This window comes from Ahaetulla prasina, chromosome 4, assembly GCF_028640845.1.
Source record: "Ahaetulla prasina isolate Xishuangbanna chromosome 4, ASM2864084v1, whole genome shotgun sequence".
In the NCBI taxonomy this organism is placed as follows: domain Eukaryota; kingdom Metazoa; phylum Chordata; class Lepidosauria; order Squamata; family Colubridae; genus Ahaetulla; species Ahaetulla prasina.
Genome location: NC_080542.1, coordinates 141,361,996 through 141,388,896, shown reverse-complemented (window position 1 = coordinate 141,388,896; position 26,901 = coordinate 141,361,996). Strand labels below are relative to the sequence as shown.

The window sequence follows — 26,901 nt, the reverse complement described above, 5'->3', positions numbered from 1 at the left end:
ATGACAAGAAACAAGCAGAAGGACAGAACTGGCAGATGACAAATTGGGTGGAAACAAAAGGCACTCATCTATATCGGGGTCTCCAACCTTGACAAGTTTATGAATTCTGGGAGTTGAAGTCCACAAGTCGTAAAGTTACCAAGGTTGGAGACCCCTGATCTATATTACTGTTTCTCAACCTGGGCAATTTTAAGATGTGTGGATTTTATCTCAGTTCTGAACTACATAGGCTCAGTTAAGGTCAAAAATTGTGCTAAAATATGGGAGACTTCGGAACCAGGTGCTAGGCCACAAACCGGCCAATCACCCTTTAGTGTAGAGGTCTCCAACCTTGGCAATTTTAAGCCTGGCGGACTTCAACTCCCAAAATTCCCCAGCCAGCTTTTTTGGCTGGAGGATTCTGGGAGTTGAAGTCCTCCAGGCTTAAAGTTGCCAAGGTTGGAGACCTCTGCTTTAGTGCAATGTTTTTCAGCAGGGAATTCTGGGAGTTGAAGTCCATACGTCTTAAAGCTTCCAAGGTTGAAAACATAGTTTTAGTCTGTAAACACAGATAAGAAATCCTGCTGGACTCCTCCTCTTCAGGGGTATTCCAAGTTTAAGCTTTCTATCAACCCAGCATTTATATTTCCAGTGCTTCTGTTCTGAAAACCTCTCTCCTGCCTGTCTGCCTTTTTCACATAGCGACTGGCTCTTGGCAGTTCTGCATTCCAAGACAGTTAGAAAGCATCTCAACCAGCTTGCCAATTAATTTATCAGCACCTTAGGGCCTGTCACATCTACCTGACCCACTAGAGCGGGGAGGCAAGGAATGCGGTGGATCCCATCCCCTAAGGTAGGGGTCTACAAACATGGCTCTTTTAAGACTTGTGGACTTCAACTCCCAGAGTTCCTCAGCCAGATCTGGGAGTTGAAGTCCACAAGTCTTAAAAGAGCCAAGTTTGCAGACCTCTGCCCTAAGGAGTTACATCTGGCGGGACCAAGAAGGGCCTTCTCTGTGGTGGCTCCCTCTCTCTGTAACATAATCCCCCCAGATATTATACTGGCCCCCACTCTAACACTTTTTTGGAAGTTCCTGAAAGTTGTGTGGTTGTGGTTTTGCCAGCGGGCCTGGGTCCCCCATTAAATGGCTGGTATGAATGTGTGTTGTCGCTGAATGTGTTTGAGGGAGTTATTATTTTAATATTATTATTATTATTCTTTTATTCGTAAAACATGAAACTCAGACAACTGAACATTTAAAAATGTATCACAAATATTATTGACTGGCACTGATGGTTGATACGGGTTGCCGCCAGCATCCTAGGTATCGACCAAGTATCTTCTTAAAATGTATGTTGTTCTGAGTAGCGCAGTCTTTTGCAGTTCCACTGGTGTTATTGCAGGAAGCTGCAATTTGTTGATGTATCTTATAAAATTCTTGGACACGGTGCCAAGTGCCCCGATGAGAATGGGTAATAGTGACTATTATTATTATCTCTTTTTTTCATGAAATGTGAAACTACTATTATTATTATTTATTCATTAAATATGAAACTCAGTCAACTGAGCATTCAAAAATGTATCACAAATACCATTGACTGGTGCTAATGGTTAATACGGGTTGCTGCCAGCCTCCTAGGTATCAACCAAGTACCTTCTTAAGATGTACAATGTTCCAAGTAGCGCAGTTTTTTGCAGTTCTGCTGGTGTTATTGCAGGAAGCAGCAATTTGTTGGTGTATCTTATAAAATTCTTGGACATGGTACCAAGTGCCCCGATGACAATGGGTATCACTGCTACATATTTCATCCATAATTGCATAGTTTTGATGGCCAGGTAGCCATATTTTATGATGATGATGATGATGATGATTTTGTATTGTGCTTTAATCTCCTATAAGCCACCTTGAATCGCCATGTGCGGGTAGGCAGCAATATAAATTTTCTAAATAAATATATAAACATAAATACATACATAGGTATTGGTGTATCCAGGTCTTTTCCCGTGTAAACCTTACACGGGAAAAGACCGAATACACCAAGACCTACATACCTATACCCGTGAAAACCTACGAAAACAAATACATACATACATACATACATACATACATACATACATATATATATATATATATATACACACACACACACACACACACATATATATATATATTTGTTTTCTGAGGTTTTCGCGGGTGTTTGTATGTAGGTCTTTGGTTATTCGGGTTTTCTCCCGCATAAAATTGGAAGTGTCTTGGCGACGTTTCGACGAAGTCTCATTCGTCATCTTCAGGCTTCAGCTTCGTGCTTCTGGGAGCAATGTGTGATTGCAGCTGTTTCTTCTTTTTTAACTGCTAGTGGGGGTTTGAACTGATTGGGTGGGAGCTTGGCTGTGATCTGATTGGATGGGGGTTTTTTTTGTGCTCTGATTGGCTGGGGGTGTGTCCTGTTTGGGTGGGGGCTTGGTTGTGCTCAGATTAATGTGAGTTGCAGGGGGATTTGAGCTGGTGAGTTGCATTGCTGTTGTTTGGCTTCGTGTTTGTGGTCGTGCTACATCTTCATAGTGGGTGTCTGTCTGCTGTATGTATGGATTGGAGGGGTTTGAAATGGCTAATGTTGCAGCTGCGGTCTGGCTTCTGGTCCTTGGTCGTGCTTCCTGATCAGTGTGGGTTTGGGCCTGCTTTCTGGGTGGATGTGTGGTGGTGACATCCTGTGTGGACCTCGTGAGTGTGGGTCTGGTGTCTAAAAACATAACATCAAGACAGCATTCTGCACATACATACATACATACATACATACATACATACATACATACAAATATACACTGGTAATAAACAGCTTATAACCATTAGTTAAGTGACCATTCAAAGTTATGGCCCTGCTAAAAAAGAGTAATGAGTCCTCGTTTTTATGACCGTTGCAGCATCCCACATGGTCATGCGATTGCAATTTGGGCATGTATTTACAACAGCTAAGGTTCTGAGGTCTTGAGATCGCCATTTGTGACTTTCTGTCAAGGAAAGTCAATGGGGGAAGTCCCCATGAATCATTTAACAACTGCAGTGATTTGCTTAACAACCATGGCAAAAAGGTCATAAAATCACTTAACAACTGCTCTGCTTAGCAATGGAAATTCTGGTTGTAGGCTGGATTTGCTTAATGACTACAGTGATTCACAACAACCATGATAAAAAAGATTGCAAAATTAGGATAGTCCTGTGATAACTCCTTTAACAAGCGCACTGCTTAGTAACGGAAACTCTGATTCCAATTATGGCCATAGTTCAAGGACTACCTGTATGATTTTGAAACAGCTTCTGCTAATAGTACATGTCACCCAGTGGTGGGTTTCAAATTTTTTTACAACTAGTTCTGTGGATGTGGCTTGGTGGGCGTGGCATGGCTTGGTGGGTGTGGCTTGGTGGGTGTGGCAGAGGAAGGATACTGTAAAATCTCCATTCCCGCTCCACTCCAGGGGAAGGATACTGCAAAATCCCCATTTCCTCCCGATCAGCTGGGATTTGGGAGGCAGAGAATAAATGGGGGGGAGTGGCCAGTCAGAATTTTTATTTCCAGTACTCCGAACTACTCAAAATTTCTGCTACCGGTTATCCAGAACTGGTCAGAACCAGCTGAAACCCGCCCCTGATGTCACCTATCCCAAGACTGAAAAACCGAGACATCAAAGATGGAAGACAGGGAAACAGCCTTTAGAGAGGTTCACACAAGTGGTTGGCCAAATGCCCATGGGTTAATTCAAGAGGTTAAAATCCACACAGGAACTCCTCACTTATTTCCATTCATTCAGTGACCCTTTGAAGTTACAACGGTACACTGAAAGGAGTGATTTATGAATATTTTCATATTAACAACCGTTGCATCCTCATGTTCACAGGATCAAAATTCAGATGCTTGGCAACCGTCATGTACTTGTGACGGTTGCAGTGTCCTGGCATCTTGACCTTCTGACGAGCAAAGTCAATGGGGAAGCCAGATTCACTTAACGTTTGTGCTATCAACTTAAGAACGACAATGATTCGCTTAACAACTATGGCAAGAAAGATCATGAAATGGGGCAAAAAGTCACTTAACTGCTTGCTTAGCAATGGAAATTTTGTCCTCAATTGTGGTCGTAAGCTGAGGACTACCCGTAATTGTTGCATCTGCACTCCTTGGCTCAAATAATAAACTGGATTAGAGCTTAAAATAATAATGGCTAAATCACTCTAAAGTTTTAGGATAAGGCTAAGCGTATCCATATGATGATGGTCTATTTTTTTTTTAAAGTGCTATCATAGTAGTAAAATCAAACTCCAATTTTACAGAGAAGCCCATATTTCATGAGACCAGATTCTCTGCTTCAGTATAGCGCCTGTTCATATTTGATAAACTTTATTGGGCAATATTTTACTCTTATATATAATTTCCGCGGACGATTAATTTCTCTTTTACGTTTCCTGAGTTTTATGTAAGCAAGAGAATGGATGTAAAGGGCCATTTCAGTTTGTTGAAGTAAGACAATATCTCGATGCAACAGGAACATTTTTCTTTTGAATGAGTCAACTTTTTTAAAAAAAAATGCCTCCCTAGTCGTGTGCCACAATAATTAATCTGTTCTGTTGCCACCACCTCATTATCACTCTGCAGATAAAGTGAAGTTTTCTCAAGGTCAAAGCTGTTTTGTTTAAAAGCAGCAGCTGTAATGTTCTTCTGCCAGGGATAGTTTAGAGTGAAAATGAAATCAAAGCTCATTCAGTTTAACTAAACAGACAAGCCATTAAAGGGTTGATTTGCATGGAGAAGGGCTTTGTGACATGCACCGGCCTTCTTTGATATCTAAGACCCTAATACTCCCACCAATATGTTTTTCTCACTGTGATTTATTGGCGCAAAAAAGTTTTACTCCTCTTAGTTTTTCTCTTGGGGGATAGGAGCATCTTTCTAGAAAAAAACACCACAAATTTTAATGGTGAGCTGCAGATACTCAGCCTTTCTATTTTATAATATAATATAATAATAATATCAGAGTTGGAAGGGACCTTGGAGGTCTTCTAGTCCAACCCCCTGCCCAGGCAAGAAACCCTACACCATTTCAGACAAATGGTTATCCAACATTTTCTTAACAATTTCCAGTGTTGGAGTATTTACAACTTCTGCAGGCAAGTTGTTCCATTGATTAATTGTTCTGTCAGGAAATTTCTCCTTAGTTCTAGGTTGCTTCTCTCCTTGATTAGTTTCCACCCACTGCTTCTTGTTCTACCCACAGGTGCTTTGGAGAATAATTTGACTCCCTCTTCTTTGTAGCAACCCCTGAGATATTGGAAGGCTGCTATCATGTCTCCCCTAGTCCTCCTTTTCATTAAACTAGACATACCCAATTCCAGCAATGATTCTTTGTATGTTTTAGCATCCAGTCCCCTAATCATCTTCGCTGCTCTTCTCTGCGCTCTTTCTAGAGTCTCAACATCCTTTTTACTATATTTTTAATAGCTTTCTCACTATATTTTCTATAGCTGCATTTGGATGCACAAGTACCACAGATACACAAACAACAAACTGGTGGCAACTTGTGGAGGATTTCACCACTGGTCCTAAGTCACTTTTTTCAGTGCTCTTGTAAGTGATTGCTAAGCAAAGGACGGTAACGCAAGGACTATCTACAGTATATCAAGGGTCTCCAACCTTGATCCCTTTAAGACTTGTGGACTTCAACTCCCAGAGTCCCTTAGCCAGTAAAGCTGGCTGAGGAACTCTGGGAGTTGAAGTCCACAAGTCTTAAAGGGACCAAGGTTGGAGACCCCTGATCTATACATTTATTTTTACATGTTTTGTCAGAGTTATTTCACTGATGCAGCTGTGGCTTCACTGAGGTCAAGACAATTCCAGAACCTGCAGCACATGTGTGCTTCCTACCGAACATCCTTTAACATCTGTGTGGCTTTTCAAAAAATCCAAACAGCTTTGTGCGATCCTTTTAAGGGAAGAGCAAATACTGCCTGGAGGGACTTGCAGCATTTCGGTTTTCTTCCTCTGGAAAAGAAGAGGCCTCTGTTTTTCTGTTTTATTCTCATGGTATTCAAAGTGTCCTAGCCACTTTGGTGATGTTTATTTTTATTACTCAGGATGGGGAGGGAAAAAAAATCTCACCGGTCGTCAGGTTGCTCATTTCTGCAACCTGTGTCTCCATCACCCAGGAACCTTCTCTACTCTCTTTCAAATTCCCTTCCAGACCTAAAAAAAATAATAATTCCACAGAGGTTTTCTTCTGGCAAATTTTCCTTGAAACTGAACGGAAATGGCCAAACCCAGTAGGATTGTAAAGAGATCAACCCAAGATTTGTAGAACCTCAGGATCGAGGAAATGGAAATGCCAAAACGAGCTAACTCCTAAATGCCCTTCTCTCCCAAAAGAGCAAATTCCATCCTCTCAAATTAAAAGAGACCAAGTCGGAGTCACAAAGCAAGAGAATTTCCCTGCCCAGCCAATATAAGGAGCATAAGGGCCGAAGGATATTGTCTGATTCTTTACTCAGACAAGTTTTCCTCCCTGAAAATTTTACCCCACAGTCAGAAAGGCTGAGCTAACTTTGCAGCTACTATGAAAGCCCTCTCTCCTGTCCACCACCTTCCAGATCCTGCCGGCCCTTTAGATTTCCCTAGATTTTTTTCCCTGGGTTCAAGGTGACCTATTTTTAGCCAGAAAACTTGAGTAAGAGTAGGGTTGCTATAGTGACAGCTTGCAGACACAAAGCCAAGCCTTGGTGCAATTTTGCCATGGAGTAAATGAATCGAAAACAAGATGGTGCTTCCAGGCCACGGGTCTCCAACCTTGGCAACTTGAAGACTTGTGGACTCCAACTCACAGAATTCCTCAGCCAGCTTTGCTAACTGAGGAATTCTGGGAGTTGGCCCACAAGTCTTCAAGTTGCCAAGGTTGGAGGCCCCTGTTCCAGGCCACATAGAACGTGGCGCCGAGGAGATTTAAGATGGGTCCCTTCCAGTGACAAGAGACATATTTCTACAAAGTTGGGGGGGTCTCGGTTAGTCCACATGGCTTTGGGTGAAGGCTCTTGCATAACGGAAGGATGGAATTGCCTGAAATAATTTAAGAGAGGTCATGGATGGGCAGCCAGCCAGAAACTATGGGTCAAGGCAGGGCTAAAAAAACAACAACCAAAAAAGCAAGAGGACATTCCCAAAGAGAACACAAGAGGAAAGACCATCTAGCAACATAGGAAGTCAAGTTATCTGTCCTCTCAGCTTAATATGGTCCCCTTAGGATCTCCAGAATGGGAATTCCTTCAAACCATCTCCAGTCCTTCTTCTATCAAAAAATATAAAGCACATGCTCCACCATTAAGATCTGACACTTCTTCAACAATGCAAAACACCTACGGTAATCAACTATGCGTGAAATCGTCTACTACTCTAAGATGAACTGTGAATTTTAGATCTCCATATTCCAGACCAAGCTTATCTGAAGAGAAATAATCGAAGGCATTACCTAGGAATCACTATCCTTTGCAAGTCGACCATGTTCTCCTCAAGTCTGAAAATGCTGCATGCACTTTTCAAGGTAATCTGATATCTTTACTTTACTTTATTGATTAGCCCTTGGGCCATATCAGTGTCTGCAGAGTTCCAGACACAAATTATTACTAAAATCTCATAAAAACAATTTAAAATGGAATTGCATAAAATACAATTTAAAATTAAATTGGAATAGAATGCGATTTTAAATGAAATTGGAATAAAATATAGTTTAAAATGATAGCTTTGATTAACTTTGAAAGCACAAGGTGCAAACACATATCACCAATAAAATCTTATACAAACAATATAAAATAAGAGTAGGGTAAAATACAATAAGATATAATATACCCTGTTTCCCCCAAAATAAGACATCCCCTGATAATAAGCCAAATCGGGCTTTCGAGCGCATGGCAATAAGACGCCAAGCGTTTATTTCAGGGTTCAAAAAAATATAAGGCAGGGTCTTATTTTTGGGGAAACACAGTAATTTAATACATAAATATATATAATAGAATAAAATTATATAAAATTATATTTCAGTGTCACCCTTACAATCTACCCCAATCAGTCCCACATATGGAGATCTCAACTGAACTGTACTATGCTCTGCTAAATTCTATTTTCAGGTTCTGGCTGCACATAAAGTAAGTTGTTTTGATATGGATACCAAAATGGGTCATTCGTTTGGTATATAGACGAAGGTACCTGTCTCTCACCCACTTATGCAAGCAACAGTCACACAGAATGTGAGCCAGCTACCTCTGCCGCTCCACAAATGCAGTATAGAATGGAATCTTCCATATCTGACCATTGTGTCAAGCTGTTCGAATCTCGTTCGCGTAAACATCTCCGTAAGATGTTTTGGCAGTTGTAACTTCAAATAGCTGTCTACTTGAAAAGTATGTTTGTATTTGCACAGCCATTTCAAGTTACCCACCTTACTAAGGATAGCTATATCATTTTGTGCTTCTATATCCTTAATTCTTTGGGAGTAATCTAATATCAAAAAAAATATGCAAAACTAATGCCTGTTTAATTTGCGTAAGTTTTGTAGGCCATTAGAAATCTTCTGGTTTGTAGGCCATTAGAAATCTTCTGGTTTTTATTTAAAAGAACTATGATTCACCCTTCTGCTAAATTAATATTCTAAGTGTAGTTACTTGATAGGACATGTGAGTTTCTTAGATATGTAGGAAACTCAGCCTTCCACCACCCACCCACCCCAAGTAACGTACAGAGAAAGCCATAATTTCTAGTATTTTTCAACAGTAGGGAGCTTCTGGAATTTGAGTGCCTGTCAAAATAGATCTGAAATTCTCTCTGCAAGGTTCGGAAACCTTTTCTGCATCTGGGCACACTAGTATCATCTGAAAAGCTAAGCCTAGAAACACAAACTCATTGAAACCTCCTTTGCAAGTATTTCTTGCAAGCCAGATTGTCCTGGGATTGACCTGAAACCTGACCAGGTCATCTAAAGCTATTCCAAGTTTGTTCATGTAGAATGTCATTCTAGGACTCAATGATTACATAGTTAACTACTGGAAAGGAGAAAACAGCTTAGATCAGCCCACCTACCCCCAACCTTTGGGGCACCAGAATCAGTTCCGTGGAGAATTCTGTTTTTCCGTGGACTGGAGGGGAATGCTACCTGCATCCCACAGATGGGACTTCGCTTGTTTGCACGGCCCGATTTCCAGCATGCCACAACCCAATGCCGGTCCACAGATAGGTTTGGGGACCCCTGGCTTAGATCATTCCGTTGACAATATACCCGCCCTTCTGCAGCAGGCAGATATACAGATAGTTCTCAATTTACAACAACCAATGAGACCAAAATTTCTGTTGTTAGACGAGTTAAGCGAGTTTTGCCCCATTTTTTAACCTTTCTTGCCGCGGTTGTTAAGTGAATCACTAGCAGTTGACAAGTTAATTACATGGTTGTTAAGTAAATCGGGAGTTCCCCGCTAACTTTGCTTGTCAGAAGATTGCAGAAGTGTTGAGTATGGGCTTGATGATGTAGGGTTACCTTGGCAACTTTTAAAACGGGTGGACTTCAGTTCCCAGAACTCCCCAGCCAGTCTTGCTTAGGTTGAGAAACACTGCCATAAACAGTTAATTAAATAGTTTGATATACCCCGAGTACTGGTTTGCCGCAGGCATCCTGCTGATATGTACTGAGCTTGTTTATACACACTTGTTCCCTGTGTTCAGACCTGCTGCTCCATGTTTTCTGAAATGTGATAACTCAAGGGCCAAAGTGATGGGATGGTAATGAAAGAAGAATGATACAAGGTCTTCTGTTTGAGCAGGGAAGTTGGACTAGAAGACAAGGTCCCTTCCAACTCTGTTACTCTGACCTGAAAACCAGAGCTTTGAGTCTTTTTCTGTCCCTGATGTTTCCGCAAACAAAATTTGGCCTCTGAATGTTCTGACAACACAGAAGCTTTTCTGTGAATCTTCTTAAAGGTTGGGAAGCAAACTGGAAAGACACTGTAGATCAATAAAGCAAACATTTTGCTAACTAATTGTTCCACCTTCTACAGAAATCCATACCGGCTTTGATAACTGTTGTAAAAATGTATTGCTACTGGTTTATCCCATCTTTTTCTCAGGGGAGGTCAAAGACTGGACACAATTCTTGTTCCATCCTCTGTAACAATCCACAGACAACAGTTAAGCTGGGAGATAGCAAACCCAACATTCTTTCTTAATCACAATCTAATCCTAACTTCAAGGTGCTGGTTACCACCTTTAAAGCGCTCCATGACTTAGGACCGGGTTACTTACGGGACCGTCTTCTGCTACCACATGCCTCCCACCGACCGGTGCGCTCCCATAGAGAGGGCCTCCTCAGGGTGCCGTCGGCCAAATAATGTTGGCTGGCGGCCCCCAGGGCAAGAGCCTTCTCTGTGGGGGCACCTGCCCTCTGGAATGAGCTTCCCCCAGGACTTCGTCAACTTCCTGACCTCCGGACCTTCCGCTGCGAGCTGAAGACATATTGATTCTTCCGCGCGGGACTGGCATAAAATGGCTTTTATTAGGATTTTAATGGGGTTTTAGAGTGTTATTTATTTTATATTAATTATCAGCCAATTTGAATAAGTTTTTTAATTTTGATTTTATTGTATTATATTTATGTATGCTATTTTTACCTGGCTGTAAACCGCCCTGAGTCCTTCGGGAGAAGGGCGGTATACAAATTAAATTATTATTATTATTATTATTATTATTATTATTATTATTATTATTATTATTATTATTATTATTATTATTATTATTATAATCCAAGGCCTGGGTTTGGACAACAAGCTATGTTAAAGCATTGTCATGGTCTAGGGCAGTGATGGTGAACCTTTTTGGCACAGAATTCCAAAAAGGGAGCACGCGTGCGCACGGAGGGCACCAAATTCTGAAAAGAGAGCACTTCGTCAGGGCCACGATCAGGAAGAGGAGCAGCCCAGGGGGCATATGCGCGCGCTGGAGAAGATACTTCAGGGTTCTGGTTACTGCTGCACATGCGCACACACCGATCAGCTGGCTGGCGCACATGCTCACGCCAGAAATGGAAGACCAGCTCTTCCGGTTTCTGCCACGGCCATACTCGCAAAGGCCAGCTGATCGTCAGGTGCACATGCGCACCAGAAACCCGGAAGACGAACGGGCGACGCTGCGCGTGCCAGGCAACATGGCTCCACGTGCCACTTCAGGCACGCGTGCTTTAGGTTCCCCATCATGGGTCTAGGCGATCAAAGTAGCACAATTGTGGAATATTGAGAACCATTTTGATCTAGTGGTTAAGGAGGCATAAGGCAACCAGGAGATTATGAATCCGGCCTTAAATTGAATGCCTTTGGGTCAATTATTCTCCCTCAGCCCAACCCACTTCACAAGGTTGCTATTGAGGAGAAAACAGAAGGAGGAAGCTATGTTGGATATGTTCGCAGTCCTGAGTTATTTGTAAAAATAGTAAACCTGGGATATAAATAAATAATATTGAATTTGGCTTCAATGCCTAAAAAAATGCAGCTTCAAGGGTGGAACTTATACATTTGGTAGAAAATTGCCAACTAGTCCTACAAATAGGACTAATATGTTTTCTCTCTGGATCTTTTCATATATTTCGTTATCATCTCTGCAGGAATCTCCTCAAACTATGATAAAAGAGATGGTGACTATGATGGAGTAGAATCAAGAACATGTGAAGTGTTAATACCACTTTATAATGCCTTGGTAAGGCCACACTTGGAATATTGCATTCAGTTTTGGTCGCCACGATGTAAAGAAGATGTTGAGACTCTAGAAAGAGTGCAGAGAAGAGCAACAAAGTTGATTGGAGGCTAAAACATATGAAGAACGGTTGCAGGAACTCGGTATGTCTAGTTTAATGAAAAGAAGGACTAGGGGAGACATGATAGCTGTGTTCCAATATCTCAGGGGTTGCCACAAAGAAGAGAAAGTCGGGCTGTTCTCCAAAGCACCTGAGAGTAGACCAAGAAGCAAAGGGTGGAAACTGATCAAGGAAAGAAGCAACTTAGAACTAAGGAGAAATTTCCTGACAGTGAGAAAAATTAATCAGTGGAACAACTTGCCTCCAGAAGTTGTGAATGTTCCAACACTGGAAATTTTTAAGAAAATGTTGGATAACCATCTGTCTGAAATGGTGTAGGGTTTCCTGCCTGGGCAGGGGGTTGGACTAGAAGACCTCCAAGGTCCCTTCCAACTCTGTTATTATTATGGGGTGTGGCACATAAAAACAGGTAGAGTCACCCTACTGTGGCCACTATCTTGACCGTTTTGATCACACACAGGAGATATCCCTGCATCCATGGTTTCATTTGGTCCTGCTAACTGATAAAAGAGGACTCTAAAATTGGGAACGTCATGCTCTGCTTCCCACTGCTAGAAGCTCAGCAAAGTTCATGTTTGAAGTTGATATCTGGAGGAAACAAGAAGTAGGATTTTGGATAATTGAAATTAATCCAGTATCTGATGTTCTGAATCATAGATGCACAAAGATAACTTTTCAAACTTGTAGTAGAGTGTGGTGGGTATAATAATAATAATAAATAATTATAATTATAATTATTTTAAATAAATATTATTATTATTATATTTATAATATTATATTTATATAATGAATATTATTATTTATTATATAATAATAATAATTATATTATATAATAATAATAAATATTATTATTATTTTATTTACACAGTATACACAGCAAACGAGATAACTACGCTGGATTTCGTTACTTCCCAAGCGTTTAGGACTGCGTGATGTATCGGCGAATTATGCGAGCAGATCCCAGTAAGGTGGCCTTCTGCAGCTGACCAATGGTGATCTTGTCAGCGCCAATTGCTTTTAAGTGCTTGCCTAGGTCTTTAGGCACAGCTCCCAGTTGTTCCGAGTACCACTGGAACCACCTCCACTGGTTTATGCCAGAGTCTCTGCAATTTGATTCTCAAATCTTGATATCTGGTGACTTTTTAAAGTTGTTTTTCATTGATTCTGCTGTCACCAGGTATAGCAATGTCGACTATTATTATTATTATTATTATTATTATTATTATTATTATTATTATTATTATTATTATTATTATTATTATTATTATTATTATCTTTTATTCATTAAACATGAAACTCAGTCAATTGAACATTTAAAAATGTGTCACAAATATGATTGACTGGTACTAATGGTTGATACAGATTGCTGCCAGCGTCCTAGGTATCAACCAAGTATCTTTTTAAAATATATGATGTTTCGAGTAGCGCAGTTTTTGCAGTTCCACTGTTGTTATTGCAGGAAGCTGCAATTTCTTGATGTATCTTATAAAATTATTGGACATGGTCCCAAGTGCCCCAATGACAATGGGTATCACTGTTACATGTTTCATCCATAGCCATGTAGTTTCAATGGCCAGGTCGCGATATTTTGTGATTTTTTTCCAGTTCTTTTTCTTCGACTCTGACATCTCCTGGTACAGTGATATCAATAAACTGTACGTTCAGCCCTTGACAACCATAATATCTGGCTGTTGTGTTCCAAATGACAATCTGTCTGTATTATTATTATTATTATTATTATTATTATTATTATTATTATTATTATTATTATCATCATCATCATCATCATCATCATCATGCTCCAATACTGGAAATTTTAAAGAAAATGTTGAATAACCATTTGTCTGAAATGGTGTAGGGTTTCCTGCCTGGGCAGTGGGTTGGACTAGAAGACCTCCAAGGTCCCTTCCAACTCTGTTATTATGAAATTACGAAATTATCATCATCATCATCATCATCATTACAATTAGCCAGTCCTCAACTTTGCTCCTATCCAGCCTTAATTGCCAAAGCTAGAGTCTAAATGACTTTTCCACCCCAGGAAAATACAGAGAAAAGCCATCCTGGAGCATCCAAGTACAATACTCTCAGCCCAGATTCTTAAAAATTGAGCCCCAGCACATCCTTGGATTGGGGGTTGAATTAGCAGTTCAGCACAGGAAGAGGTATTCCTAAAAGGACCATAAGGGGCGTGCATAAGAGCACAAATGTGCCTACCGTTCCTGTCCTATTGTTTTTCTTTTCTTCTTCCTATATATATATATATAGATATATATATGCTTATACCTCCTAATATTTACTCATATATATGTTTATATACTATATAATCTTTTTGTATGATGTTGTGACAAAAGAAAGAAAGAAAGAAAGAAAGAAAGAAAGAAAGAAAGAAAGAAAGAAAGAAAGAAAGAAATAATAAAATAAATTTTATAATCGCTGTCAGGGTGAACTGGAAGTCCTTCAGATGTTTTCACAGCTGCAGTGTGCCCAGGCATCCTCCTCTCAGTGTTGATCTGATCGGATGAATCTGTTCTCCCCCTTATATCCTTTGAAAGTGTCCTTCAACATATCTCTGAACAAATGGGGCCTCTTTAAAGTGCACATGTAATAATAATAATAATAATAATAATAAGAAGAAGAAGAAGAAGAAGAAGAAGAAGAAGAAGAAGAAGAAGAAGAAGAAGAAGAAGAAGAAGAAGAAGAAGAAGAAGAAGAAGAAGAAGAAGAAGAAGAAGAAGGGAATTGGAAGGGACCTTGGAGGCCTTCTAGTCCAACCCCCTGCCCAGGCAGGAAACCCTACACCATTTCAGACAAATGGTTATCCAACATTTTCTTAAAAATTTCCAGTGTTGGAGCATTTACAACTTCTGCAGGCAAGTTGTTCCACTGATTAATTGTTTTAACTGTCAGGAAATTTCCTGATGTCGTCCTGCTTGAAAACGTCTTCCCAAATTGTGTTCTCTAGGGCAGGGGTCTCCAACCTTGGTCCCTTTAAGACTTGTGGACTTCAGCTTTGCTGGCTGAGGGACTCTGGGAGTTGAAGTCCACGAGTCTTGAAGGGACCAAGGTTGGAGACCCCTGCTTTTAAGATGTATGGGCTTCAACTCCGATAATTTCCCTAGCATACTTGGTGGTTGGTGCTGAACAGGTGCCAGCCTGAGAATGAGCCAACTTCTGCTCACTTTGAAGAGGCCAAACTACAGATGAGGAAGAAGAAACCTACATGGGAAAATGGAGAAGGATGCTGATGAAGGGAAGGTGAGGGGAGAGGGAGGGTACTTTAAGACAGGGGTCTTCAACCTTGGTCCCTTTAAGACTTGTGGACTTCAATTCCCAGAGTTCCTCAGTCAGCTTTGCTGGCTGAGGGACTCTGGGAGTTGAAGTCCACAAGTCTTACAGGGACCAAGGTTGGAGACCCCTGCTCTAGGGTACAGCAGTGGCCCATAACTGTAGCATTCACAGAGGCTCCTGTTTTCATACCCACTGGCCAGGGATAATCACAAAATATCTGAACAACCTCCAGATGACAGCAAAGACACAGGGAGCATTCCTCGTTGCTTCCATCTAGTGGGCATTTGGGGAGCTTACATTTCACATAAGATAAACCTACATCAGTGATGGCTAACCTTTTTGCCATCGGGTGCCAGGAGAGGGGGGGGCGCACGCACGCGTGCCCACACCCATAATTCTATGAGCCCCACCCCCACACATGTGTGCACGACCCCCCCACTTCCACCGCTCCTGGCATGCAATGGCCTAGTAAGCCCGTTTTTCTCTCTCACCTGGTTCCAGAGCAGTGGTGGGATTCAGCCAGTTTGCATCTATTTGGGAGAACCGGTTGTTAACTTTCTAAGCAGTTCAGAGAACCGGTTGTTGGAAGAAATCTTTCCCCCCCCACTTTACAGGGCTAATCCTGTAAGGAAGGCAGGAAGGAAACATTCTGGTGGTGTTTCTAGCCTGATCTTTATTGCCCTGCTTACAGAAACTGCCTCTCTGGTTAACCCTTATTACATTGTAACAGCTAAGGCGAAGCGCCTCATCGATGTGAGTGATGTTGAGTTGGCCACGCCCACACCGACACATGACCACCAAGCCACGCCTACCCAGCTGGTCATTAGGGGAGAGAACCGGTTGTTAAATTATTTGAATCCCACCACTGTTCCAGAGCCTTCCTAGGAGTCTGGGGAAGGTGAAAACGGCCTTCCCCACCCGCCTGGAGGTCCTCCGGATGCCAGAAACGGCCCATTTGCCAGCTTCCGGTGGGCTCAGAAGGCCCGAAAATCAGCTGGCCGGTGTGCACATGTGCACCAGAGCTGAGCTCGCATGGCCCACTGATATGGCTACGCATGCCACCTGTGGCACACATGCCATAGGTTCACCATCACGGACGAATATATATCAAGCCTAAAGTGACCAGATTTCAGCGATGGCAAAGCGGGACACCATTAACGGGGGGGGGGGGGCTGTGCATGCGCACTGGGTCTCGCCACCTGGCTGAAGGAGGAGGAGCGGCCGCTGCACTGCTTCTTGGCTCTTCCAGGTAGGCTCGGCTCTCCTCTCGGCTCTTCCAGGCAGCCTCCAGCGGGCGAAGTCAAGCGGCGTCTCTCCTCCCACCTTCAGATGCAGACTCCATTCACTCCCATTCTGAAAATGGGAGGCGGCAACGCAAGAGGAGGAGGAGGCGGGCGGAGGAGAGACGCTGCTTGACGTCTGTAACACCCACTCCCCCGCCTCCTCCTCCTCCTCCTCTTCCTCTTGCGTTGCCGCCTCCCATTTTCAGAATGGGAGTGAATGGAGTCTGCGTCTGAAGGTGGGATTCTTTTTTAAAAAAACTTTTTTTAAAAAATCGGGACTTTTTTGAAATGACGCGGGAGGCGGGACAAATTATTAAAAAGCGGGACTGTCCTGCCAAAAGCGGGACATCTGGTCACGTTAATCAAGCCCATACTCAACCTTACTTTATGCAAATCATTTGAATTTCAAAACAAAATGTAAAAAAAAGCTGCCACGTGGCAAACTAAAGCGCCAGGGACCATCATCCTTGCTACCAATGCCCGCAGAGATCACTTGGGGTCCCCCAGCAATCTGAAAAATAAAAAGGGTGAGTTGCTGTGCTAGGAGCCTATTTGCAAAGGGGTCCTTCTCTCCAGAATAACAGAAGATAAATTGGGGTTTGACAGTGATTATCCTGATGTTACAGCTGTTTGAATAAATGGATGTTTTGTGACTAGCTATAGGCACTGACTATCTCTTAGTACTTATAATGCAATATATGGGTGACCTTGGGAGATAAAGGGAAAAGATGTTGCCTAGAAGCAATCAGAGAAGAGAGGCAGGAGCCCACATTGGCCTAACAACCAGAGGAAGAAACTCAGAAAATACTGGTCCTGATGGATCAGGTGGTTAAAAACGGCAATGGGAAGTTTTTACCTTTTACAATAAAGTAGATTTAGCTCATAAAGTTGTGTTTCCTGCCTAGTTTACCTAGGTTGTCTAACATCAGCCTTGCAAGTCGAAAGGAACAAACTTCCCATTGCCCCTTTTAACCGTAAAATGTTGGCAATGCCTGGTGTATAATTGAAGGACACAGTCCAAAAAAATAAATAAAATCAAGCTGTCAGCCACAGCAACACAACTGAAGCCCATCAATTTTTTTACATATATGGCTGTAGCTCCTACCTCAATTTTTCTGCCCACCTGTTTGCTTGTTCCTGCTTGAGGACCAAAGGTAACAAAAGAATAAAATTACTTCTCTAAATTCTGCTAAAAATCCAGCGCTGCCGGGAGGCCTCCTGATTGCTGGAAAGGAAGATTAACAAAACCTTCATTTCTACACCAAAAGTGCTTTTCCAAAAGGCAACTGTACTTCCTTGGGGTTTTTTTCCCTTGAAAATGTTTTATTTCTTATTCAGGAAGCTTCTTGAACGAGAAGCAAAATGTTTTCAAGGAAAAAAACCCCAAGAAAACCCAGTTGCCTCCTGGGACAATCATCACTTGGGTGATTGAGAATTTCAAAAGACCTTCATTTCTATATCGCCTTCCAGCCCTATGTGGTGGCCCACCATGCTAGGCACCTAGATCAAGATAAAAAAGAGGGCCCATTTATTTGACGTATGAACCAGTGGTGAAATCTGAACCGGTTTACTACCGATTTGCTGGCAGCGCATGCGGGCTGTGTGCGCGCATGCAGGGTACTTGCACCAAATGCAAGGTGTGCGCACATGCGCAGTGAACGCCAAAAGGAGGCATGGGTTAAGTAGAACAGCGTGCGGGGTGTGCGTGATCAGCTGTGGCACATGATCTCTTTTTTTACCCTTTAAAAGCATTTTGTACAATCTCTTTGGCCGAATAGGTTGTAAAAAATGCTTTTAAAAGTAAAAAAAAAGGCTCTGATGATCAGGCAGCTCAGCTGAGATCGTCAAAGCCCTTTTTTTTACCTTTTAAAGGCATTTTTTAAAAGAAGCGGCAAGCGAGATAGTAGGTGCATTGGGTGGGCATGGGCGGGGTGGGCAGGGATTTTTGCTACCGGTTCTCCAAACTACCCACCACCATCGCTACCGGATTGGCAGATCCAATCCGAACTGGGAGCATTTCACCCCTGGTATGAACTAACATTGGGGAAAAAGAAGGAGGAGGAGGAGAGGATCACTTCCGGACCTTGAGATGGAGCTCGTGGAAGATGGAAGGCCAGCCAAGGAATCTGAAAGGCCTGAAGATCCAGTGGCAGAGCTTCAATCTCCTGTCTTTTTTGGCTTTCAGGCCTTATAGACGATTGTTCCAATTCAATGCGTTCCTCTGGGTATTCCCAAGCACCCCAACTTTTTTTTTTTTGCAGTTTTCTTAGATTCTAGAAACTTCTGACCATCCCAAGGACCAAGAGAAGACTTTTAGACTCAGTGGTCATGTTTACACAGCAAACAAACTCCTAAACCTTGATTTCAGCAGGCACAACTCCTGCCCCCTTAGCAGTTCCAAAGCATGCAAATGCAAGCAGATAAACAGGTACCACTTCGGTGGGAAAATAACAGAGATATGAAAGGAGCCCTCTGGGCAATGGTGATGTCACCAGCTAGTCTTTTCACCCTGGAAGTGCCTTGGTAGATGTTTCCAACGTGAATGTGGTAGTAGAAGTAGCAATATAAGGCATAGCTATCGTGTTCACATAATATCAAACAACCGCAACTGAGTATGGGGAAGATGATAGCATGATGAAGCATTGTCTGGGTTTCTTATACAGGTAGACCTCAACTTACAATCACCATCAGGTTCAGAGGTTCTGTGCTTTGATTACTCAGCTGCGGCCGCCATCTTGACTTTTGTTCCCTTTCCTGTTCCTCCCTAGCTGCCTTGATTTTGCACAATGTCCCAGAGGACTCCAAGGGGCAAAATACATGGGTCTATTATTTACGGTATTTCCATACCTCTAAACTCAGAAAATTTCTGCTGGGGGGTGGGTGGGGGCTAAGCAATGCTTTTGCCTTTTAGAGTCTCCTTCCTACTTCTCCCATTAATCAGCTCCAAATCGCCCTTGTGTTTCAAAGCCGAAGAGCCAGCGCTGTCCAAAGACGTCTCCATGGTCATGTGGCTGGCATGACTCAACGCCGAAGGCGCACGGAACGCTGTTACCTTCCCACCAAAAGTGGTCCCTATTTTTCTACCTGCATTTTTTACGTGCTTTCAAACTGCTAGGTTGGCAGAAGCTGGGACAAGTAACGGGAGCTCACCCTGTTACGCGGCACTAGGGATTCGAACCGCTGAACTGCCGACCTTTCGATCGACAAGCTCAGCGTCTTAGCTATTGAGCCACCGCGTCCGTCTAACCCTAAACCTTATGTTATGACAGTGAAATAGTAATTTAATTAATGAACTGACGAGAAAGTGAACACTTACAGTTCCTTATAGAAGAACACTTGTTAATTTACCATCCTCAAAAGCTCTAAGAGCTTAAATTAAGGCTTAGCCATTTTTTAATAAAATCAATGATGACATTATGTGTTTTTTCATAAATGCAAAGGAAGGAAGCAGCCTTTTCAAAGGGGACAAAAAAAGTCACAGATAAATATGATTTAGTCTAGTGCAATTATCAAAATTGGTTGAGAATGAAAGGAATGGATAGTTTCCCCCAAACATGAAAGATATGGGCTGCCCAGGCTGAGACATCTGGGTGCATCATTTTTGCAGCATCGTGATTTGCTATGACTGCTACATTTAGGGCAGGTAGTCCTCAGCTCACAACCATTTATTTAGTGACCACTCAAAAACGCAACAGCACTGGGGGAAAAAGTAACTTATGACTGGTTCTCACACTTACGACCGTTGCAGCATCCCCATGCACATGTGTTCAAAATTTGGATGCTTGGCAACTGGAATGTGTTTGTAACAGTGTCCCAGAGTCACGCGATCAATTTTTGCAAACATCTGACGAACAAAGTCAATGGGGAAGCCAGATTCTCTTTACAACTGTGTTATTAACTTAATAAATGTAATGATTTACTTAACAACTGTGGCAAAAAAGTTCATAGAATGGGTCAAAATTCAATTAACAATTGTCTTGCTTAGTAACAGAAATTTTGGACTGAACTGTGTCATAGGTCAATGACTACCTGTACCACTACAAGCAGTCTTTAATTTATGATGGGTCATTTTGCAAAGAGACCCTGAAAATGGGACCAACCTGGATTCGTTGCCATGTCCTTAAGATGTGGCACTTACAACCAATTTCAGTACCTCATGGTCACATTAATCCAATTTACAACATTTTTGTGGGAAATAGGAATTTTATTTCTAGTTTCTGGCAAAAATTATCCCAAAGCAATGACCACAGCATTCTCTTAATGACTGCCGCAAAAAAGGTTCATAAATTCAGGAATGGTCATGTACCTGCTTTACGGCTCTCACAATTTACAACCAAAATCATAGACTCAATTATGGCTGTAAGTGAAGGACCGCCTGTAAATATATTGGCAATATGTTTGGAGGGCGCTAGGCTGAGGAAGATGATGATGATGTCAGGCATTTTGGAGACTTGAGGATTATAAGTAGTCCTCAACTTAGAACCACAATTAAGCCCAACATTTCTGTTGCCAAGCGAGGCAGTTGTTAAGAGAGTTGCACCTCTTTTTCCCATGGTTGTTAAGTGATTCAATTCAGTTGTTAAGTAAATGCCTGCAGAAGTTGTGAATGACTTGCCTGCAGAAGTTGTGAATGCTCCAACACTGGAAATTTTTAAGAAAATGTTGGATAACCATCTGACTGAGATGGTGTAGGGATTCCTGCCTGGGCAGGGGGTTGGACTAGAAGGCCTCCAAGGTCCCTTCCAACTCTTTTGTTATGTTATGTTATGTTAAATCATGTGGCTTTCCCAATTGACTGTGCTTGTCAGAAGTTGGCTCGGAAAGTCACAAGCGTTGTGACCCATTACACTGGAACAGTGCATCATGTGACCGTGGGGATTCTGCAATGATCATAAGTTTGAAAATTAGTCATAAATCACTTTTTCCAATGCCGTTGTAACTTTGAAAGGTCATTACATGAACGACTGTAAATTGAGGACTACCTGTACTATATAGTCTGGATTCCATCAGCTAAGAAACAAGAGGAACCAGAAAGTTACACCACTATCTCTGAGACAAAAAAATATCCCTTTTAGTTCTTCACTCAAAGCCTCACTTATTCCCATCTTCATTTCATCTCATGGCTACAGCTAGTTTGCATTAATAAGCCCCGCGTAGAAAAACATTCTTAATTCTGAAATGCTATCCTAACCAATTTCTCCTATGTAACTTAGATGTGCATTTTTGCTGCAATATACTTAGCTAAACACATATGCCATTTTGGGGTAACAAAAGGCAGCGCTTTCATCAATACAAGCGTTTTTCACGAATGAAGGCAAATATACGTGTCCCAAGAGCCTAGATCTGGGTTTTTGGGGGATCCTGCAACATGCATTTTTGTACACATTTCCTGCCCTGCCATTTCTTTATTGGATAATAGCATTGCAGCATTCCAAATTTGAAACATCCCAATAAGCTGTTTTTTGAGTTTGCTTCTTAGTTGGGACGTATGAATAGGTCATGTTTGTGTTGAAAATCATAGCAGCTGCTTCTTGTCCCATCTTCCTTTTGCGTTAAATCATGGTAACCTTTGGGTTATATCAATTTTGCTGGAAAACCAACAAAACCATCTGCCTGTTCTCCTCCTTCCCCTCGTTTGAAGTTAGAAACAACATTTTGCCATCCCTAATCCTCAGATACTACAATCTATTTTTGTCTTCTCAAAAACTATAGAAAGGAGACAAAACAGTCTCTGCATGCTTCTTCATGTTGATACTAAACTTCTTGTTTTCTTTGCTTTCTATTCAAAACAGAACAGGATTCTAGGGAAACTAAGCAGAATAACTGACCAAAAGAGGAAGCTTAATAAATTAATCCTTCTTAACAGTCCTGGGATAGTCTAGCTGCGTCCTAACCAAGTAATAACCAGTTGCGTCCTAACCAAGTAATGATCAGGTCAAACCTTTCTTAGCTGTTCAAGATCAGCCAAGATCTGCTATGTGCTGAGTCCCACACTAATATTAATACTAATATTCAGACATTTCAGTCAGATTGTGGCTGGCCACAGATCTATCATTCAACATTTTGTAATAGGTCCTATTAAAGTTTCATACACTTGCAGCGAAGTTACATGAAACATAAGTTTGTGAAATTTAAAATAAAGCAAAATGGAACTTAAATCTTTTGCTGTTCAAAAAAATAATAATCTAAGTCTTAAAATATGAGTTGTCAACATCTACAACATTGTTTCTTCCGAGTGTGATTAGTGGAGCCCTGGAATCTCACACAACCCCCTTAAGGAATCATAGAAACAAAATTATTTGCTAGGTTTTGAAAATATCTGCAAAAGTTTAAAACAATGTCACTCTTTTTATTTGTTAAAAAACAGGGTTTTTTTCATGAAAATTTTTAAGCTAATATCTAATGAGTTAAATATTATTATTTTACCTTATTCAGTAAATAAATATTCTAAATGCTGCATACGTTTTAATTTTTAATATGGTAAATATAGGTGACTATAACCCATACAAAGCAAAGCTCTTTTAGGATCCTACATAAATTTAAAAAAACAGGAAAAGTTTTGAGAGCAAAAACATCTTAAGAAGCATTGATCTAGATGGACACCAGATGGTAGTGATGAGTTAGAGTTTCCCCGTACCCCTTTCTTGTCCTCTACTAATCCTCAAGACATCTGTATTGTGGATCCAACAGTTCTTCCTAAGAATCCCCATTTAGCTGCCTCTTGCATATCCCTTCTTCAAATCAAGAAGACCTTAGACCGTGGCAATTTGAAGATGTGTGGACCAACTCCCAGAAACCCTCAACCAGCAAGCTGACAGGGGAATTCTGGGGGTTGAAGTTCATGCACCTTCAAGCTGCCAAGTTGGAGAAACACCGCGCTAGACGCTTCCCAGCCCTGCCCGAAAACTGGCAAAATTTGCCTACCTAAAAGTCCATGAGGTTCCGATTTGCGTCTCTCCGAACTCCTGCCTTGATCCTTTCGTTTCTTACTCCCCCGCAGGCTGCCAAACCGCTTCATGGGCTCAGTCACTAGCAGCCGTCAACCATAACCTTGGTTCCAAGCAAAAAAATCCAGCCCACAGGTGGAGCAGAGGGTAGGGAGAAAAGGCACCCGCTGAAGATGTCAAAACAGAGCAGTGGGAAAAATTCTATCTGTCTAAGACGAAGAGGATGAAGCCACTCCTTCTCCAGTTCCCTCAATTTCACCCCGCAGAATTTAAAAGCAGAAAGCTTTAGCAAGAGTTCGTCTTGAATGGGACCTTCCCGATGCCAGTTCCAAGCAACCCCACCAGCATCTATGGATGCCCTGAGCAGCTGCACAAACTCAGCTAGCTCGCAACAGCCGTGCTTAAAATCCCTGCTAATTCTGAAAGGAGAAGACACAGCAGCGCTGGAGGTAGAAGAAATGCCCAAACAGACCGGCTTCAGGGAAAATGGGTTATGACCAGAAGATCTGCGGCTTGCCTCTTTTTATTTAAAAGCCTGCCCGGTGCACGAGATTGCTGGAAGGGAACGACCATGTGCAGTTCAGCGTGATGTCCCTTTAAAAAAGTCTGTAAAAGGAAACCACGCTTTTAGAGCAGACAATCCTTGGCACCCACTGGCTGGAGCACATTCCCATTATGACATCATGCAACTATTTTGATTCATGTCTCTGAGCTCTCAAGTGGAGCTGCTCTGGATAAACCTAAGACCTGCCAAGCCCCTCTGCAGCTGAGTGACAAGCTGGTTAATGGGGAACAAGATGCTGTAATTTCACCTGGGACAATTAAGGAAGAGAAAAGAGAAAGGATGAAGAAGGAGGAGGAGGAGGGAGGAGGAGGAAGGGGGGAGAGAAGAAAAAGAGGAGGAGGAGAAGGAGGAGAAGGGAGGAGGAAGAGGAGGAGGGAGGAGGAGGAAGGGGGGAGAGAAGAAGAAGAGGAGGAGGAGGAGGAGGAGGAGGAGGAAGAAGGAGGAGGAAGGAGGAGGAGAGAAGAAGAAGAGGAGGAGGAGGAGGAGGAGGAGGAGAGAAGAAGAAGAGGAGGAGGAGGTGGAGGAGGAGAAAAGAGAGGAGGAAGTGGAGGAGGAGGAGGAGGAGGAGGAAGAAGGGGGGAGAGAAGAAGAGGAGGAGGAGGAGAAGGAAGAGCAGGAGGAGGAGGAGGAAGAAGGAGAGAAGAAGAGGAGGAGGAGGAGGAGGAGGAGGAGGAGGAGGAGGAGGAGGAGAAGAAGAGGGGAGGAGGAGGAGGAGGAGGAGGAGGAGGAGGAGGAGGAGAAGAGAGGAGGAGAAGGAGGAGAAGGGAGGAGGAAGAGGAGGAGGGAGGAGGAGGAGGAGGAGGAGGAGGGAGAGAGAAGAAGAGGAGGAGGAGAGGAGGAAGGAGGAGGAGGAGGAGGAGGAGGAGGAGGAGGAGGAGGGAAGAGGAGGAGGAGGAGGAGGAGGAGGAGAAGAGGAGGAGGAGGAGGAGGAGGGAGGAGGAGGAGGGGGAGAGAAGAAGAGGAGGAGGAGGAGAAAAGAGAGGAGGAGGAGGAGGAGGAGGAGGGGGAGGGGGAGGGGGAAGGGGGCCAGCTATGCTGATGTCTCTTTCTCTTTCCTCTCTCTGTGTTGCAAACATTGTGCTGGATAATGTGTGTGTCAGACCAACATGCACAAAAATGATGTCCTTTTTCATGGAAGAATATGAAATCCAGGCATATCCATTTTTTGTAACTGCTAACAGGGACTGCTAAGACCTTCCCTGAGGGAGATGATAGATAGATAGATAGATAGATAGATAGATAGGTAGATAGGCAGGCAGGCAGGCAGGCAGGCAACAGAGTCAGAGAAGCTTCTATTCAATGGTTGAGCATGGTTATTTTTTTCACTTACAAACGTTTTTCCTACTTTCCCTTCCCTTTCTATTCTGCTTCCAACACAACCCCATCTCAAAGCGGTTCATGTAAATGGACATTGTACCTGTTTGCTAATAGGTTTCATTAAAGCAAATATAATAATAAACGCATACGCCCTAACCAATGATCTGCATTGAAATATTTTTCTCAGAAACATTTCAGATCTTACATTCGCCAATATAGAAGAAACCTATAACCTCAGTGGCTGGATACGTACATGATGCTAATTATTCAATTGTCCATAAGTCACTAGGCTCACCACAAGTCCACCAAACTCAAACCAGGAAAAAGAAAGTTGAAGGTTTTTAAGTGAGGGCGAAACGTGGCCCCTCTCTTGATGACTGAGCCAGTAGACAAAATGCAGAAGTAAATAAAACATTACATATCTGCCATTCTTAGGGTTATAAAAGTCCTACTGCATCAGCTTGGAGTGACCCAGGCAGGATAAAACTCAGATCATCTGATTCTCTTCTGTTTGGCTGTATGCAGTGGTAGGGTTCAAATAATTTAACAACTGGTTCTCTGCCCTAATAACCAGCTGGGTAGGGATGGCTCTATGGTCATGTGACTGTGTGGGCGTGGCCAATTCAATGTCACTCATATAGATGGGCACTCCACTTTAGCTGTTACACTATAATAAAGGTTAACCAGAGAGGCAGTTTCTGTAAGCAGGGCAATAAAGATTAGGCTAGAAACACCACCAGAACTTTTCCCTCCTGCCTTTCTTACAGGATTAGCCCTGTAAAGTGGGAAAAAAAACAAAATAAGGTTTCCTGCCAACAACCAGTTCTCTGAACTACTTAGAAAGTTAACAACCGGTTCTACCGAATAGCTGCGAACTGGCTGAATCCCACCACTGGCTGTATGGCAATACCTCATGTTGAATTTTGCTTTACTAAATTTGAAGGGGCAAGAGGTAGAGAGAGCTGATAGCCTGGGAGCAGAATGACTACACAAAGTAGTTACAGCCACCCAGTAATTATAGGGTTGAGTTGTTCCCACTAAAACCAATGGGATTTTATAAAAGGATTGTGTCCAAGATGAGTAAATAGCGAGCAACGGTCAAAATAATTGACAGTGAAGCCAGCTGTCTTTAGACATTTAAATATAGGGTTTGCTAATCCATCAAACATTTTGATAATCTTGGTAGAATGAGCTAGCCAGATAATCTTCCATGGGCACCATCATTATACAGTTGAGTCAAAAGGGGCCACTAGATTTAATTGCATCTCACGGAAATCAAGAACTCTTTTATATATTTCTGTTCTTTACTGTCTCGCTGAGTCTTGAGGGTGGTCGGTCTTAAATCTGCCATAACAAATATAAAGTGGATAGTGGAAAAGCGGCAGCAAGAAAAGAGAGGAAATTATGATCTGCCCATCCTTACATTGCTAATTGCTAAATTAGGCATGGTCAGCTTTTTATTTACATTTTTTTCACTTATTTCTATGCCTTTTTCAGCCCAATCCCATTTCAAAGTAGTTCATATAAATGGACTTTGTCTCTATTTGCCTCTTGCTAGGATAACATTACTTTAAAGAAGGAAAAGGAAGACAAGAGAAAGTAGAAAAGGAGGAGGAAGAGAAGAGAAGAGAAGAGAAGA

General features: G+C 42.2%; 1 protein-coding gene across 5 annotated transcripts in view; it reads right to left on the bottom strand.

The window, feature by feature from the left end:
- The window catches only part of PRKAG2 (protein kinase AMP-activated non-catalytic subunit gamma 2), a 285,727-nt gene that overhangs the window by 124,197 nt on the left and 134,629 nt on the right, over positions 1-26,901 (bottom strand). The window contains exon 1 of one of the 5 annotated variants that reach the window (XM_058183749.1): positions 23,358-24,055. The exons of the other annotated variants lie outside the window; for them this stretch is intronic. Within the exon in view, the coding sequence (XP_058039732.1) occupies positions 23,358-23,451 (94 nt within the window). The 5' untranslated portion in view covers positions 23,452-24,055. Of the gene's footprint in view, positions 1-23,357; positions 24,056-26,901 lie in introns of those variants that run through there. 5 annotated transcript variants of the gene reach the window in all.